This window comes from Nannospalax galili, unplaced genomic scaffold (assembly GCF_000622305.1).
Source record: "Nannospalax galili isolate Female #2095 unplaced genomic scaffold, S.galili_v1.0 scaffold553, whole genome shotgun sequence".
Classification (NCBI taxonomy): Eukaryota; Metazoa; Chordata; class Mammalia; order Rodentia; family Spalacidae; genus Nannospalax; species Nannospalax galili.
Window position 1 is genome coordinate 1,872,535 of NW_008336313.1, and position 17,807 is coordinate 1,890,341.

Consider the following 17,807-nt stretch of genomic DNA (forward strand, 5'->3'; position numbering starts at 1 on the left):
TTACTGTTTATAATGTAAACAAGATCATTGAGCCACGTACTCCTCTTGTGACCTGGGCACCCCTCTTTGCTTGCTACCCAAGACAGTGAATGAATGTGGGTGTACGAGTAACACATCAAAGTGCTGAAAGTGGTATCCTTAACTCAATGGATGCAATGAGAAAAATTGAGGAGACTAATTGTGTGTGTGGTATTCTAGGTCTAGGGATTAAAAGGCAAGATTTTCTGTTAAGATAATTGTGGGTCCTGATTTCAACTTCCCAATTTCATCCTGGAGATTCTTTTTCAATGTAGAACGAGCAAGGCTTTTGGTGGGGAGCACAGTTCTTAGAGGCATCTGAAGTAATGGGTGTCTGGCAATACAGGTCCACCCTTGGCTTTAAAACTAATGCTAAAAATCAGGTTGTTTCTTTATTGAGGCATAACCATAATTTGCTGGTTAGTGGCTAAGAGATCTGCCAAGCCAGAAGACATGGAGCTCCACGGACAGCACCCAAGGAAGGAAGAAGATCGATCTCTAGCCGAAGACTGCACAGCCAGTAAAGGAGAAAGAAATCAGGTTGAAGAGCCTGGAAAACAGCAGCAGACCAAACAAGTACCTTAAAAGAGTTCATTAGAAATAAGGAATGAAACTTGAAATTTTAGAAGAAAAAAATCACTTTCTCTAAAAAGAAAGCTACTTCTGAACATTCCAGGACCACTTCTTTATGGAATCAAGGAGTTCACATGAAGCGTAAGATTTACAGAACTCCAGTTCTATGTAATGCTGGAGTCCAGAGCAGAGATCACAAGCAAAAGTTAGTTAACAGTTTGAAGAATGCTTTTCTTCCTGCCTTTGTTTTTATCACTGATTATATATCTGGGAAATGGTCACAATGACTGACATTCATGGAAGAATATTTCCAAGTATAAGATCACTGCATAAGCATTACTTACATATTCTGCATTATTTACATGTTGTTAGAAAACTCTAAGGTACTTTGCAATGAACCTAAATCTTCTGCTGCTGCCACCAAGTAATTGTGGCAAAGGCAGCACAGAACTCCTTCATATTATGGTTACTTGATTTTTTTTATTCCAGGATGAATCTTGTTTTGTACATACTAGACAAAAAAAAATTCAAGAAGTATGTTTTTGAATGTATTATGGAGCTAAAACTCCAAGAACCAGTTTGTACAAAACTTAAAAATTTTTGATTCAAGTACTTGAGACTATCCTATGACAAAACACCAGCACCCTTGGGGTGTTACACAAGTGTTAAATGTAAACCATGATGATTGTAAAGCTACAAGAAATACTCATTGTGTGAACATGGAAGTCGTGTGAGAGTACACACAAGCTGTCAGTCTTCCCTTGCTTCCTGAACCCCGCTCCTTGGGAACTCAGATTTCAGTAGCCTGGGCTAGCCTCACCCATTTCCATGCCCCTAGAACACCAGGCTTGGCTGAGCCAGATCCTGTCTGTTCCAGTATGGGTACTAGAAATTTAAGTTGGGTTGTCTATCCACAAAGAATGCCTTTCATGAGAACATCACATAGTTAAATCTGAAGTGGCATTTTATCATCTGTGTTATGCTATAGGCAGCAGATCTGGACACACCCCTTCCTGTTGTATTCAGATGCTTTACATATGCAAGTTAAGTCTCAACTTGAGCCTAACTTGTGCTATTTTACTTGGAACCCAGTCATGTGGTCATGTTTTTAAATTTATTAACTTTCTTTTTTAAATATTTTATTTTTTTAAAGGAGCATAGGATAGAGGTTCATTTACAGAAGTGGGTGCCCCACATTTATAGTTGCATCAAAAAGTCCGCACTGAAAAACAGATCCTGTGACCTCCCAAGAGCCAAACAAAACGGTGTGAGAGGTGCCCCTCACCCATATGCAGTTAAGGTCAACTGATTAGGTGGGAAGGGTTAAGTGACGCCCCTCTCAACTCCTTGATGAGTGTGGGAAGGAGGTGTGACTATAGCTTGCCAGGATAGTGGTCAGAGGACCCTTCCCGTTTAACACTCCAGCTCTGACATTCTTTCCATCAACCTCTTTCAAAAAAGTCCCTGAGCCATGGAGGGGGTGGTAGGTGTGGGATGATCCTCCGGTTGTGGCAAGGAACTGAACTTTTGGGTCTCTGCATCATCTGTTTTCCATGGCTGTTGGCCAGTTTCAGCGGGATTCCATCTACTTGCTTGTGTTCTTTTAAAAGTAAATGTGGTCACATTTTTTTAAAAGTTTTGTCAATTTTGGTGTTTCAGCAAAATCCCTCCTTCCATTCCAGCACTATTTTAACACAGATCTCCCTTCCAGTTAGCATTAACAAACTCCCTTTACTACTAATACATAACAAAACAATGTTTTCTGACTCACTCTTCTTTTTCCCTCACTCCTGCGTACACAGGAGCAAACACACACACACAAGCATTATAACTTGTTATGAAACTATGAGGCCTCTGTATTTAGAAATCATAATCTGGCCTTCATGGGATAGAAAACTGCACAGCACTGTTCATTCAGCCGAGGCCTGAGTACATCTGGAACTAGAGCAGTCACTATTCTCAAAGCAGCCTGTCCCACTTCTAGGCCTCATTAGCTGGGCATCAGCCACACTTGACAGATATTGGATAGTACAATCTAAGTGTAATTTGGGGATAATTTAATGAGGGGATATTATATAGGAAACTACATAGGATAATAAGCTCCAGAGCTAGAAAACACCCCAGGCATACCCAGCTGAAAGCAAGGGAGGATTTGGGAAATTCAAACGCAGACGAGCTTGCGGTACCAATCCATAGCAACAAGTCAAGGGAGAAGTTAGGATCAATCCCAAGAGACAGGCAGATAGGCAGGGAGGAAAAGAAGAGAGGAAGGGAGAGAGATAGGGAGGGGGGCAGAGCCAGAGGGAGAAAGACCTTAAATTGTGTTTACTATGTGCCTCTCTGACCTCAAAGTAATCCCAATCCTGAATTAAGGAAGCCCATTGATATAATCCAAGTAAATCAACCTCTCAAGGCACGGAACAGGGTGCTGAGTAGATTCCAGGATCAATGAGAAGATATTCAGTATGAACTACTAGGAAGTCCTTCATTATCATATGGTAAAAATAGAAGAAAAGGGGCTGGAGAGATGTCTCAGTGGTTAAGAGCACTGGCTGCTCTTGCAGAGGAGCTAGGTTCAGTTTGTAGCACCCACACAACAGCTAACAACCACTGATAACTTCCAGGGGATACGACACCCTCTTCTGACCTCTGTGGGCACTGCACAACACTGGTACACTTACCTACATGCAGGCAAAACACTGATACGCATATTTTTGTGTCTGAGCATAATGCCTGCATGTAGGTGGGTGTACCTGCGTCAAGCAATGCCCTTGGAGGTCAGAAGAGGGTGTCGCATCCCCTGAAACTGCAGTTACAGATGGTTGTTAGTCACCATGTAGGTGCTGGGAATTGAACCCGGATCCTCTGCAAGAGCAGTCAGTGCTCTTAACCTCTGAATCATCTCTCCAGCCCGTAATTTTTTTTTTGTCTTTTTGAGACAGGGTCTCTCTGCAGCCCCAGCTGGCCTGGAACTCACTATGTAGACCAGGTTGGCCTTGAACAAAAAATGCTTTCACAAACCCGCTTGATCTATTTTATGTGATCCAAGAGCAAAATCTGACCCAGTTAGATCTCTTTGAAAATGTTCAGTTTAAAAGCATGATTTACACAGAAAAACAAGTACACTTTTTAAAAATTTTATTTAACCCATTATTGAATGAATAGAGTAAAATGTTGAAATTAGTTTGAAAGAAAACATGAAGACTGAACTATATGGTCAAGACAGTCAAAAGAATGCTACAATGAATATCTAACATGCACAAAGCTGGTCAGCACCTGTATAATGATGAGGTAAAACTTTGAGGTTCTATTTTCTTCTTTAAAAACTTTTTATTGGGGCTGGAGTAGGTGATGGCTAAGCAGTTAAGAGCACTAACTGCTCTTGCAGAGGACCCAGGTTCAATTCCCAGCACCTACATGGCGGCTACAAACCGTTCTTAACCTCAGTTCCAGGGGAATCCGAAGCCCTCTTCTGACCTCCACGGCATTGCACAACATGGGTGAACACACATACATGCAGGCAATACACTCACACACATAAAATAAAAATAAAATTAAATTAAAAAAAAACTTTCAATTTTTATTTTATGTGTATGAGTGTACTGCTTGCATGTAAGTGCACCCACATTGTGCAGTGCCCACGGATATCAGAAAGGAGCATTCGATCCCTTGGAACCGGAGTTATGGACAGTTCGTAGCTGCCAGTGGGTGCTGGGAAGCAAACTTGGGTCCTCTGAAAGAGCAGTCAGTGCTCTTAAGCACTGAGCCACCTCTCCAGAGGTAAAACTTTGAGGTTCTATTTTTCTACTGTAGGAAAATCAGTATCTCTTCTTAAATTTCATTTGTATTATTATTGGTGTTCTACAAATTAACAAAAGCTACACATCCTTACTAACTTACACATCCTTACTAACTTACACATCCTTACTAACTTACACATCCTTACTAACTTACACATCCTTACTAACTTACACATCCTTACTAACTTACACATCCTTACTAACTTACACATCCTTACTAACTTACACATCCTTACTAACTTACACATCCTTACTAACTTACACATCCTTACTAACTTACACATCCTTACTAACTTACACATCCTTACTAACTTACACATCCTTACTAACTTACACATCCTTACTAACTTACACATCCTTACTAACTTACACATCCTTACTAACTTACTCTGTCATGTGTTCATCTGACAATCACTGTATTTCTTTGAAAGGACATGCCGCAATCACCTCTTGTTCCTAAGTCCCAGGTAATGATTTGTTTTGTTCTGTTCTGTTCCACTCTGTTTTTTCTCTTCTACCTGAAGGCCATTCAGATATTTAATGACCAGAGACAGCCGATTTTTCTCCCAGAGTCAGGTTCCCAGATTGCATGCAGGTGAGGACCAAGGGTATTTTATTTCACTATCACAAGGGAGAATTAAAATCAGGTATTAATAAAGCCCAGAGGCTAAATTTACGGTAAATCCTATTTACTGCCTATGTTACTCTGAAGAAAACCTTTATTGTGAATGTTCTCTGCCTAGAAAAGAGGTAGGGCTATGAACATGTGGCTATAGTAATGAGATGGCAAGAAGACAGGGCTAGTCAGGCATGGAGTACAAAATGGTAGGTTCTAACAGCACTGCGTCTGTCCACAGTTTTTTTCAAGACAACACTTCTAAATACAAGTCTGTGTGAATATTAAGTCTAGAATAAAAAGTGGATTCTTGGGCCTGTTAGCAACACACTCTGTTCCAAAGGCCAAAAATGTCAAAAGTATTTGGGAGCTTGTATCTAAGATTGTAGGGTTACCTCTTCAGAGGGGGGAATGTTAGAGTAGCCAAAAGGCCCATAAAAATAAAGAAAAAAAAAGTGATGGGGAGATATGGGAGGCCTTGGAGGGGAGGAAGTGGACATCAGTTTGATTAAAATACCTTATATGCATGTATGAAATTCTCAATAAAGTTTTTCTGAAAGTTTTTTTAAAAAAGTGGATTCTCTATTTCTGATAGGAGCTACATGCTTAGTGGCTCTAAAATGATGACTCCGAAGGTGGCACTGCTTTCTTAGCAGGAGGTATGTGAGGTCAGAAAACACGTTGAATAGATCTGGGCCAAATCTATACACAGTCGCATCAAGTTGGGAACCTAGGGACTGCGTGATGCTTCCTCTCAGCCCATGTTTTCATGCTGATAGATTTTGACCTACCTGTTCTCTAGGGTGGTAAGGAGAAGATCAGATCATGCATTATAGTGGTAGCAAATTGCCAGGCTCACTCAGCATCATGAGTCATTAAGCTCACTCCTTCCAGTCCAACCAGAGACATACGAGGCACTGCAAAGCTCCACACTCTTTGGTTCTTGGAATTGTAAAATTATTATTCAAACAGCAAATTCGAATGAACTTTGTTTCCTGACTATAAGGTACCATCTAGTAGGTCACTGATGTGTGTGGGCTGGCATTGAAACAAGTGACTGGTGAACAGCAGTGACTACCAAAAGAGACCCAAACAACCCCAGAGAGAGTCAACGGGTCAAGGGGAAGGGAGATATGTGGGCAAAACAATGAGTTACACCTAAAAATGTTATATGAAATAATTTTTCTCTGTTGAGAAACATGATAGCTGAAGACATTTTTTTCTTTTCTTTTTTAGTTTTTGCGAGACAAGGTCTCCCTGTAGCCCCAGCTGGCCTGGAACCAAGCTGGTCTTGATCTCATAGTCACCTGCTTCTGCCTCCCAAGTGCTGGGATTAAAGGTGTGGACTACCACCTCTGACTGACATTTTCATTTTAAAAAGTGATTTAATTTCAAAGATATGAGGCTGGAGAGATGGCTCAGCAATTAAGAGCACTTGTTGCTCTTGCAGAGGAGTTTGGTTTCCATCGCCCACACCAGGCAGCTCGTAACCACCAGTTCCACAGGCACTTACACACACGTAAGTAAAAATAAATCTCAATAATGATGAAAAAGATCTTTCTGGCAGTAATTCTACCCAGCAAAGTCTAAAATTTAATCCCCCACAAACTTATCTTTCAAAATACAACAGACTCATACCTCAATGAAAGCATTTAGTGCAGCCTTTGCAGTTTTATACAACTATTTCAGACATTTCAGTATTGAGATCATTGTATCAAAATTGTGTACCGAGCTTAAGAAACAGGACTGAGAGACAATAGAGAGACGGCTCAGCAGTTAAGAGCACTGGCTGCTCTTGCAGAGCACCTGGGTTCAGTTCCCAGCACCCATAAAGCAGTTAACAACTGTCCATAGCTCCAGTTCCAGGGGATTTGACACCCCCTTCTGACCTCAAGGGCATTGCATGACATGGGTGCACTTACCTACATGCAGGCAATACAAACACATAGAATTAAAAAAAAAAAAATTTTTTTTTAAACAGGTCTGAGTACTTAAAATGCCCCAAATTACCCCAAATTCTAATTACACATGAGAAAGGAAGCCTACCCAAATGCAGCCAAGTTTTACCTCCTCGGCACAAAACGAAAATACTTGACTTGGGGCTGGAGAGATGGCTCAGCAGTTAAGAACACTGGTTGTTCTTGCAGAAGACCCAGGTTCAAATCCCAGCACCCACACGGCAGCTAACAACTGTCCATAACTCCAGTTCCAAGGGATCCGACAGCCTCTTCTGTCTTCTGCGGGCACTACACAACACAGGTGCACTTACCTACATGCAGGCAATACATGCATAAACATAAATTAAAAATAATGAAATAAAAAAAATACTTGACTTGCTGGACTTCATAGTTACAGAAGACTCACTGCAACCTAAACATTAACAGTAGAGAGAAAATCCAACCTAGTCTTTTGCCTGTGATAGACCTTAATAAACATGTTAATATTTGTAAATCTAATTAAGAAAAATAATTGCTGCCTAGATCCATACTTTAAGATTTATTTTCATTTTGTGTAATTGTAGTTGATTTATTGCACAAATTTCTCTGTGGCATGCTGCACCTCCACAGGGCAGACCTCACGCTATTACCTGCCTCTACCTTTTTTCCTCTGCCGTCTGGCTTTATAAGAGCTTTATTTTCATGCAGTATGAACCAAACTATAAAATTTGAAAAAAATTACTTGGGGATCAATTTGTTGATTCTATTAATAAAAAAGAGGCACCTGATTAAATAATTCTTTTAGAAACTTGCACCTGCATCAAGCTGAATGGATAAGGATGGCTTAGAAAATGAAAAACTAGGGTTGATGAAATAAAGGATAAAATGCTTGCTGTTCAAGCTTATAGATCTGAGTTCAGGTCACCCAGCAATCACATAAAGGCCAAGTGTGGCATGTATAGTAGCGGGGGGGGGGGGGGGGGGGGAAAAGGGGGGACCAAGGGGTGGGGGCCGGGAGGGAGAGGAAAAAACAAAAAACGTGGGGTGTTAGAAGTTCTCGGAAAAAAAAAAAAAAAAATCAAGTGAAGTGATTGAGGAAAACAACCCAATGTCCATCTCTGGTCTCCACTCACACCTGCATGGACTGATTGGGGGATTGCACACATGCATGCACGGTACATACACAGAAGAAACTGGAAAACTGGCGATAACCTAAGTGTCCATAGAAACGTTGTATGTTATAATGTCTCTAACAGAATGCAGTGTGTCTTTGAAGAGGTAGTGTCCTTGCTGCCTTAGACTTTGAAGGAACAGTAAGAGAAAAAAAGGCTGTAGCTGAGCCCCTGGAATCCTCCTGTCTGCACCCCAGTGTGGGGGTTAGAGGTCCACGCCTGGGCTTTATGTGGGTGCTGGGGATCCCAAGTGGGGTCCTTATGCTTTGTAGACCTGAGTCTTTTCTGCAGCTCTGACGTTGCTTTTATATTTCATTTTCCTCAAAGGATGTTTCACAAAATGTTACAAATATTCAAGGAAGAGATTTGGTTTTTTCCTTGTTAATTATGTAGCTAACATTTAGATTCAACTAAAACATCCAAACTACTAGGTGGTCTTACCTGCCAGTCCTCAAGTTGCTGTGCGGTGGAAGAGAATGACAGGTAAACACGTAACTTGTATGTTATGGTCTGAATGTGTCCTACAATACACACATAGAAACTTGTCAGTATGACTGAATCAAGAAGTGAGGCCTTTGGGAGGTGATTAAATCATGAAGGTCCTGCCTCTCTGAATGCGATAATACTGTAGAAAACGGCTTTCACTCAGCACTTGCTCCTCTTGAACTTTTGTTCCTGATACGTGCAGACAGTGTTTTCCCCTTCTGAGAAGTGATCCAGGTACCATCTTGGAACCAGAGATCTGCCCTTGCGAGATATGCCAAATGTGTGTGTCTTGATCATAACTTTTGTGTTTGTTCTTTAAGTCCCAGGCACAAGTAATGTGTTATAAGCACGGATCGAGTAAAACACTCTCTAAAAGCGGTACACTGGACCGGAGGGGCACAGAGGGAGCTGTTTCTATAAGGCACGAAGGAGGCTCTGAAGGCAGGCTGCCCAGAGACTAGGTAATGTTTTGCCCAAACACAGAAGTAAAAGTAAGACTTCAAGAAACTGGGGAGAGGCTGGAGAGATGGCTCAGCAGTTAAGAGCATTGACTACTCTTGCAGAGGGCCTGGGTTAGGTTCTCAGCACCCACACAGTGGCTAACAACCATTGGTAATCTCCAGTTCCAGGGGCTTCGAAGCTCTCTTCTGATCTCTGCAGGGATCAACACACAAGTGCACTTACATACATGTATGCAATACACTCATACACATAAAATAAAAATAATAAAACAAGGAACTGAGGGCAGGAACCTGGAGCCAGGAGCACAGACGATGGAGGAACTCTGCTTACTAGCCTGCTCCCCTGGCCCCTGCTCAGCCTGCTTTCTTATGCAACACAGACCCACGTGCCCAGGGGTGGCACCACCCACAGTGGGCTGGGCCCTCCCACATTGCTCAACAACCAAGAAGATGCCCCCCCCCCCCGCCCCCTGACATGGCCACATGCCAGTCCTATGAAGGAAATTCTCCAATTGAGGCTCCCTCAACCCAGATGTGTCAAGTTGACACTGAAGCTGGGGGGTGGGGTGGCCAAGGTACAGAAGCATGAGCCCATTGCTGACTTAGTGGCAGCTCAGTAGAGGAATGAGCAGTTCCTCTGGAGGTGTGGGCGGAAGCTGCTGTAGACCTTGATTAAGAAAGCCAGGTTATGTGCATTTCCAGTTCTGACACATGCTACGGTGTGGATGAACCTCGAACATATTGTGCAACTAACACAGTCAGTTATGAAAGGGCAAAATACTGTGTGAATCTACATATATGAGGTACACATTAACAGCCAAATTCACCAAGACCGAAGGCAGAGCACTGGTTACCTGGCTAAGGTGGAGTGGGTGGAGAATTGGAAAGGACTGCTTAATTCCGGAAGGAGTTTCAATTTCAGACGGTGAACGTTCGCTCTGGGGATGGATTCCTGGTAATGGTCGTACAACAACATGTGAATGTATTTAACAACACTAAATTGCATACCTAAAAAAGAGTTAAAACAATAAGCTTATTTTTACCACAGTTTAAAAATGTAAAAAAAAATTTAAAATACAGACCATTTGGAGAAATAACTCAAAGGTTTTCTTTCACGTCATTAAAAGTAGGCATGTGATTTCCTTGCTTAAACTGGTAATGAATTGCTTCTGTTCTGTGGGCGCTGAAAAGGCGCTCTGTGCAGGTTTTTCATCATAGAGACGGAGATGAACTTCAGAGCATCTAATTGGTTCAACAGCACACAGGTAGGGGCTGGGGATAGCTCAAGGAATCCTAGAACCGGAACTCAACCTTTTAGGCGCCACTAAATCCCTGACACCTTTTTACCAATGCAGGCTGCTTATCCTGTACCCCCTCCCCCTCCCCGTTTCTGGATATATCAACTTAAAAAAAAAATTTCCTCCTCCATTTGCAAAGTATCATGTGGTGTTTTCTGTATTCAGAACGCCTCAGGCTTTGCAGAATCTAACGCCTGCTTACTGCTGAGTCACAGTTGATACTTTTTGTGAACTTTGACCTTTTGGAAAGGACCAAAAGGAGCATTCGAGATAATTCAGGGTGCAGCAGAGCATCACCACTCCGTCAGCCACAGGGTGCGGAGTGGAGAAAGGATTCTCCATCCCCAGCAGCCGCTCCCGCATCTCCCGGTGCTCCCCGCAGCGGGACCCAGCGCGCGCTCCGGCGCAGGCGCGTATTCCGCGGCAATTTGCGGTCCCGAGCTCGGTGGCTCCGGAGCGGTCCCCCGGCTTCTCCCCGAGTCGCTGCCCGTTCCCAGGTCCTCTCCAGCCGCGGCCCGCCACGAGCCCAGTACGGCCCTCGCGTGACGCCGCGAGGCACCATGCCAGGGCAAAGTCCCCGAGGGTGTGAACCCCAGGGTTCCTGCCCCTGGGCGGGGACGGCGGCGGCCGTGCCGGGAGCCGGGGCCGGCACCACCCGCGCAGTCCCGCAGCCAGACCGCAGGTCCCCCAGGTGCCTCCGCCGCCCCGCACTCGGGGTCCACGCCGCTCCGAGGCCCGCACAGCACCAAGGCTCGCGCTTCTCCTGTGCCCGCTCCGCCCCGAGGTCCGCGGACCGCTGAGGCCCGCGCTTCTCCGGGGCCCGCACCTCTCCGAGGCCCGCGCACGTCCGAGGCCCGCGCACGTCCAGGGCCCGCGCTTCTTGGAGGTCCACAGCCGCGCTCCTCCGCGCCGCCGCCGCCATGGCGGAAGTTCACAGACGTCAGCATGCTCGGGTTAAAGGAGAAGCCCCCACGAAATCCTCCACACACAGAGATGAGGCGGAGCTGGGGATGGCGCCGGCCGAAACGCTGACGGTGTTCCTGAAGCTGCTGGCCGCCGGCTTCTACGGCGTGAGCTCTTTCCTCATCGTGGTGGTCAACAAGAGCGTGCTCACCAACTACAGGTGGGCCGCGGCGCGGGGTTCGGCTCGGCTGCGGCTCGGCTCGGCTCGGCTCGGCTGCGCCTCCGGCTCGGCTCCGCTCGGCTCCCGTTCGGCTCCCGCTCGGCTACGGCTCGGCGGAGGCGGGGCGGGGGCGGCCGGAGGTCCCACGGTGTCCTGCAGGCCCGCACGCGGCAATGCGGCGGTCTGTCCCGGGCGACCTGGCCCCGGAGCTTCGCAAGGCCGGGCTGAGGATGGGCTGGGGCCCCGCCGCTGACAGCCGGGGGACGTGCACGGCCGCACGCCCACGCGCCACCGGCGCTGTCAGGGGGACTCAGGGGCAGAAGTTTTTTGTGTGTGTATTTTGTGTGCTTTTTATGGATGTTAAAGAGATCTCCAGCTTAACTTTCTGGAAAAATCCGTTGCAGGAAGCTGAGCGAAATTGTAAAAGGGGACAAGATGAGACAAGTGGCCGCCCCAGGCTACAAAGTCAGCGGTGTGGCGGGTTTTTTTCTAAGATTTTTATTTGAATGAGGAGTATGCATTGGTGTGGGATGCATCAAAATGCATGTTAGGGTTGTCAGAAGTTGAATGCACCGTGCTATGGTGCTGTGGGTTTTCTGATAGTTTTTAATCCTTCTCTTTTCCTTACCCATTTTTGTAGATTTCCATCCTCGCTGTGTGTTGGCCTTGGCCAGGTTAGTTGGAATCTTCTGCGTTATGTGGTTTGTGTTGTGAGAACTGTGTATGTCTTTATATGCAGAACAGTGCACCTATGTGTGTTCTCTGTTTACAGATGGTGGCCACAGTAGCAGTTCTCTGGGTGGGAAAGGCCCTCAGAGTAGTCAAGTTTCCTGACTTTGACAGAAATGTACCTCGAAAGGTAAAAGGAGTATTTCTTTAATAAAAAGGAGGCATTCTTTGGTTTTTAAAAAATCAATGCCTTGTATATTTGAAAATTACAGCTGAACCTCCCCCAGTCCCAACAGTATATAATGAGGCTGCAGAATAAATATAGTAGTAATACTTGCATCTCTTTGAAAATTAAGGCAGAAAAACACCCTTCTGTTTTGATTATATAGAGGTACAGCAGTTCTGGGGTTCCAGCTAGTCTGTCCACCTAATCTAGGGGTGATGTCCTGCTCTCATTGTTCTGTGGGTTTTTCATTTCCTTCCCTGTGCTTCTACATGACTCCACATGAAAATGACATGCTTTTTCTTTTTCTGCTGACTTTAAAGTCACAGACTAATGCGTTATTATGTTTTAAAGCCCCTCATTGGTTGATCTTGTTCATATTTGTGTTTCTCTTCTTCCCTGCCTTCCTCTCTTGCTGTTTATCAGAGTAGTTAAATGCTGTTTGGGTGTTTCATGGGGGTCAGAACAGTTTATGAGAACTAATCTTATGTTTGAAGTGGAAAGAATTTGATTGTATAAACATAACTGTTTCTGTTTGAAAGGAGTTTGTTTTAGCTGTCTTATTATTGAGTTTTGTTGTTCCTTTTTAAATTTTCTAGACGTTTCCACTACCTCTACTATATTTTGGAAACCAAATCACGGGACTGTTCAGCACAAAGAAACTGAAGTATGGACAACTTTATCTTACTAGTGAGGTTAAAACAATGTGTTATTAAAGTTAAATATGAATGTCATATTTTATGCATTATTATTGATTCATGGGAGGGGGTTGATAAAAGGAACCAGAAAGCTTTCGTTACCAAATAATGAAGATTGGATCAAAAGTTTTAACAAACTTTGTCTGAGGAGACAGAGTATAGCTTTTTTGTTTTGTCTCTTTTCTTGCTTTTATGTTAGAAGTCTTAAGATGTTGTCAATCCTGTTGTAGAAAATTTTCATTATTTTTGCAGACCTGTCATAAAGATATATGCCAGGACTCTAGAATTCCCCTACCCCACCCCCCTGCCCTGCTCAGACAGTCTCACTTTGTAGGCCCGGCTGACCTGGAACTCATGATGTAGCCCAGTCTGACTTTGAACATGTGGTGATCCTCCTGTCTCTGTCTCCTGAATGCTGGGATTACAGTTTTGTGCTACCATGTCTGGTTTAGGATTTTACTTTTTTTTTTTTTTTCTTTTGGTGGTCTTTTGAGACAGGGTCTCCAGTAGCCCCAGCTGGCTCACTATGTAGACACCAGGCTGGTCTTGATCTTACAGAGATCCACCTGCCTTTGCCTCCCAAGTACTGGGATTTGAAGGTGTGAGCCATCATGCTTGGCAGGATTTCGCTTATTTAATATAGGTCATAAATACTATATGTTTTAGGTATATTTCTAGACAGCAAAGTCAGAGGATAGACACAAGAATGTTGAGAGGTTTCCTTGTAGCATGAAATAGTCAGATGGAATCTTACATAAATATATTAATGTGGTAACCGTACAGTGTAACCACAGAGGCATGTTCATGTTCAGAAAGAAGCAATAGCTCTCTGCTCCGCATAGTGTTATGCATTACCCTCTCACGCCCCAGTTCTTCTGTACCGTGGTAGTGGTGTGTGATATTAAAACTACGCTGTAGACCTCCCTTTGCTTCCCTGGGCCGCACAGCCTCTGGCATCCTGGTGCCAGCACCTTTCCTGGGTTTATACTAAGTTCAATATTGTATAACTGTATTAATTCAACTGTGAACCTAAAAATTTATAGCCACTTTTGAAAGGGATGTATCTTTGCTCTGGAAATTGTTATTGAGCATGTTAAAACTGTAAAGGAATGCTTCTAATCATGTGGTTATTAAATAAAAAAAGAAACTACACTGTAGGGGAACGCAGTTTAGCAGAAACCCACATGAACTAGATGAAGCCCTGATATAGTAAGTGATTACAAAAAGATATAGAAAGCTATGAGGATAAGAGGCAAAGCAGTTTGGTTTTCTCTTTTTAGATTTATTTTTTTAACCAAAAGACCTGACAGAATGGCCGAGAATATCTCTGGGAGAGTTCCTAGGAAGTCAGATTTGTCATGGGTAGGGAACTCTTTCCCATCTCATTATTCATACAGGCCTGCTGCAAAGTGCCACTTTCATAAAATTTTCTTTTTTTTTAATCCTTTGCCTCCCATCCATCCATTCACATCATGCCTTTGATTGCGAGCTAAGTGGAAAGCACTTCAGAGTGTGATGTATTCAGAAATATTTGTATCGTAAGAGTATGTTTGATTTGTGTAAGCAAAATCCTCCAAGAATTTAGAGGAAGGTTTCCACAAAAACAGTATTTCATGGAGTAAGATTTTTGTAGATGCTTTCATGGTGATTTAGAGTAGGAAGGGAAGTCAGTCCAGTGAAGAAAGAAGAAATAAGACTTTTCTATTAAAGACTAATGTGGTTCTAGTCAGGGTATTTGCATAATTTGCAGAGCAGAACTTAAAAGTGTTTGTTAGTATTCTGCAATGATAGATGCATGAACTTTGCCATTTTATGTTTTAAAGGCTTTTTAAAAAGTCATAATTATTTCTAGAGAGAAATAAGGGAAATAAGATTAATCAGCATGGGGCTTCCTCTGTGGATGGGAGAGATTAGCATTGTTTAAATTCCTAATTTGGAGAATCTTAGTTTAAACATGTAAATTGTTGAACTTTGTTTTACCTGTTTATTTTTGCAGCTTGCCAATGTTTACAGTTCTGAGAAGGTTCTCCATTCTGTTTACAATGTTTGCTGAAGGAGTTCTGCTCAAGTAAGCTATAGTTCTAATATATTTATTCCTTTTAAAGATTTTTATTTTTATTTATGTGTATGTGGCATTGTCTGTGTGAGTATATGCCATGTGTGTGGGTATATGCAGAGGCCAGAAGAGGGTGTCAGATCCCCTGGAGCTGAAGTTACAAGTGGTTGTGAGCCACCCTAAGTGAGGTGGGTGCTGGGAACTAAACATGGGTCCTCTGGGAGAGCAGCATGATGCTCTTAACAGCAGAGCCATCTCTCCATCTCCCATGTATCTATTCTTTAAGTAATTTTGAGCATCTTGAAGATACACAACAAACTATTTGTCATACTTTAACTTTTGAAAAGTTGAAGCAGCCTTCTTACCTTGCCATTGGAATGAATGTACTTGGGAAGGTTATGGACCAGAGTTAGAAAATTACCTGAACATGAAATTTACTGTCTAGAGTTCTTTCATCCATTGCTGCCACTGGATCAAGCCAGGTCACAATCATAGGTGCAGGGTTTAAATAGCATTGATGTCTTGTCTTCTTTGAGTGCAAATGTGTGTGATGTTCTCCTACCTAAAGAAACTCTGACATAAAAATCCCAGCTTAGTAATAATAACAAATAGTGAAAACAAAGAAGAAATGAGGGTAATTGTTTTTATAACAAAAAGAGCTTTTGCTCTATCCTTTAAATATCAGTTCCTTGGAAATATTTAAAATGTGATTGTGCATATCTTTTTAAAAGAAAACATGCCACTTTTTTGATCAGTGGTATGAAATGAGTATGTGAGTAACATCACATGTATGTATTTTTAAATTATTTTGTAGGAAGACTTTTTCTTGGGGAATCAAGATGACTGTATTTGCAATGATAATTGGAGCCTTTGTAGCTGCCAGGTAAGATATGGGCCTATAGATCACATGTCACAAATTATCAATAGTTACTGATAATAAATCTTTGAAAAATAATCAAAATTTGTGTTGTATTAAAATCAAAGCTAGCAAAATTGAGATTTGGGGGATTCCTAAAGGCAACTTACATAATTTAGGATTTGATACTGTCTTCTGCTTGCTGAACATATGCCATGTGTCACATAGTATGTTCAGTATTTGCACATTTAGGTGTTCTATACAGTTCCGAGTGATGTAATTATCCTGTTATAGTTGAAGAAACACGATCTTCTGTAACTTGTAAAGGTTACATAACTAGTAGGAAGTAGGGCTGAAAGCTGTGTGCCTACCATCAGCCTCTGATTTTATAAACCATGTTATTCTTTCACTTTGTATATCATTAAAGAAAATAGTGTCTGCTCTTCTTTGAGGTGAAGCAGTTGACAAGTAATCATTTTCCTTGTGGAATAATGAATCACATAGCATTGCTTTGTTTGACCTCACTTAGGATGTATCCAAAACGTTGTACCGTGAATACTCTGTTGGATTGCTAAAGTTTTTCCCATTTTTCTTAAGTTTTAAAATATGTGGGGTGGGAGGCTGAAGAGATGGCTCAGTAGTTAAGAGCACTGGGTCCTTTTACAGAGGATCCAGGTTTGATTCCCAGCACCTATATGGCAGCTAACAACCACCTGTAACTCCATTTCCAGGGGAATCCAACCCTCTTCTGACCTCTGTCTGCATTGCACGTCATGGATACACTGCACACATGCAGACAGTACACTCAATACACATAAAGATAATAAATAAAATATTTAAAAATATGTGGGGAAAGACAAAGAAATTTGAAACACTTTTAAGGAGCGAAAAATACTGATTACCCTAATTTGATTTTTGCATATTGTGTACGTGTATAGAAAGAAAGATAAGGAGAGAGGGAGGGAGGTCTACATGTATGGGGAAAGTGTATATCCACAAGTCACAGTTTCGGGGCTTGCTAGACACCTTCTGAAACACTGTATCCAGCTTGGGGTGCACACAGATGCATTGCTAACGCCACCGATTCATTTTCCTGTTGGGAGCCCCACTGTGCCTCTTTGGCTCATGCATTGTGCTTTCATCATATCTCTATGGTATAAGTGCGCGTGGTGAGTATATAGCGGTCACATTGTATTTTGTATATAATCTCCAAGTAAAATCCCATTATTTGAAAAAAAAAAGAGGACAGCATAAGCATAATTGGTTACTGGGATTTGACTGTATAGCTGACTGTTTCCCTCTACGCTGTGCTGTTTCCTTTAGGACAAATTCTATACTAACCACCTCCCTTTCTTTTTAGAAGTGCCCTGCTAACCTCTATGTATTTTTAAGTATTTCCTTGCATCCATAGGAACCAAAACTCTACTGAACAACAGGGACACTTGGGGGTTCACTTTGGCCTGAAGTTTCAGTCGCATAGAGCACTTCAAGTCATGGCTCCATTTACTAGTTCAGATATAAGTATATAGCATCTCTACAAAGTCATAGAATGTGAAATTATCACTTTGTTAGAGCTAAAATATGCTGAAGGTATACTTTATTAAGTTTTTGTTTATTTTTAATATTTACTGAGTTCTTGTGCTAAGCACTTTAAGTTGTAGGATTTTTGTTTTCTTGATCTCACTTGTAGTTTCATTGAGCAGTTATTTAAGTACCTACTTCAACACTGTTGTGGTTTAATAGCAAAACCATGACCCATACTTCAGACCTTCCACCCAGTAGCGAGTTAGTCCTGTCTTTTTTTTTTTTTTTTTTTTTTTT

The 17,807-nt window shown here is 42.5% G+C and overlaps 1 protein-coding gene across 2 annotated transcripts in view; it reads left to right on the top strand.

The window, feature by feature from the left end:
• The first annotated feature begins 11,194 nt into the window (after positions 1 to 11,194).
• Slc35d1 (solute carrier family 35 member D1) overlaps positions 11,195 to 17,807 on the top strand; it is a 43,133-nt gene continuing 36,520 nt past the window's right edge. The window contains exons 1-6 of one of the 2 annotated variants that reach the window (XM_008831026.2): positions 11,195 to 11,484; positions 12,125 to 12,158; positions 12,257 to 12,343; positions 12,976 to 13,043; positions 15,071 to 15,142; positions 15,945 to 16,013. In XM_008831026.2, the coding sequence (XP_008829248.1) occupies positions 11,282 to 11,484; positions 12,125 to 12,158; positions 12,257 to 12,343; positions 12,976 to 13,043; positions 15,071 to 15,142; positions 15,945 to 16,013 (533 nt within the window). In that variant the 5' untranslated portion in view covers positions 11,195 to 11,281. Of the gene's footprint in view, positions 11,485 to 11,536; positions 11,816 to 12,124; positions 12,159 to 12,256; positions 12,344 to 12,975; positions 13,044 to 15,070; positions 15,143 to 15,944; positions 16,014 to 17,807 lie in introns of those variants that run through there. The other variant, XM_029562492.1, reaches the window with a different exon arrangement.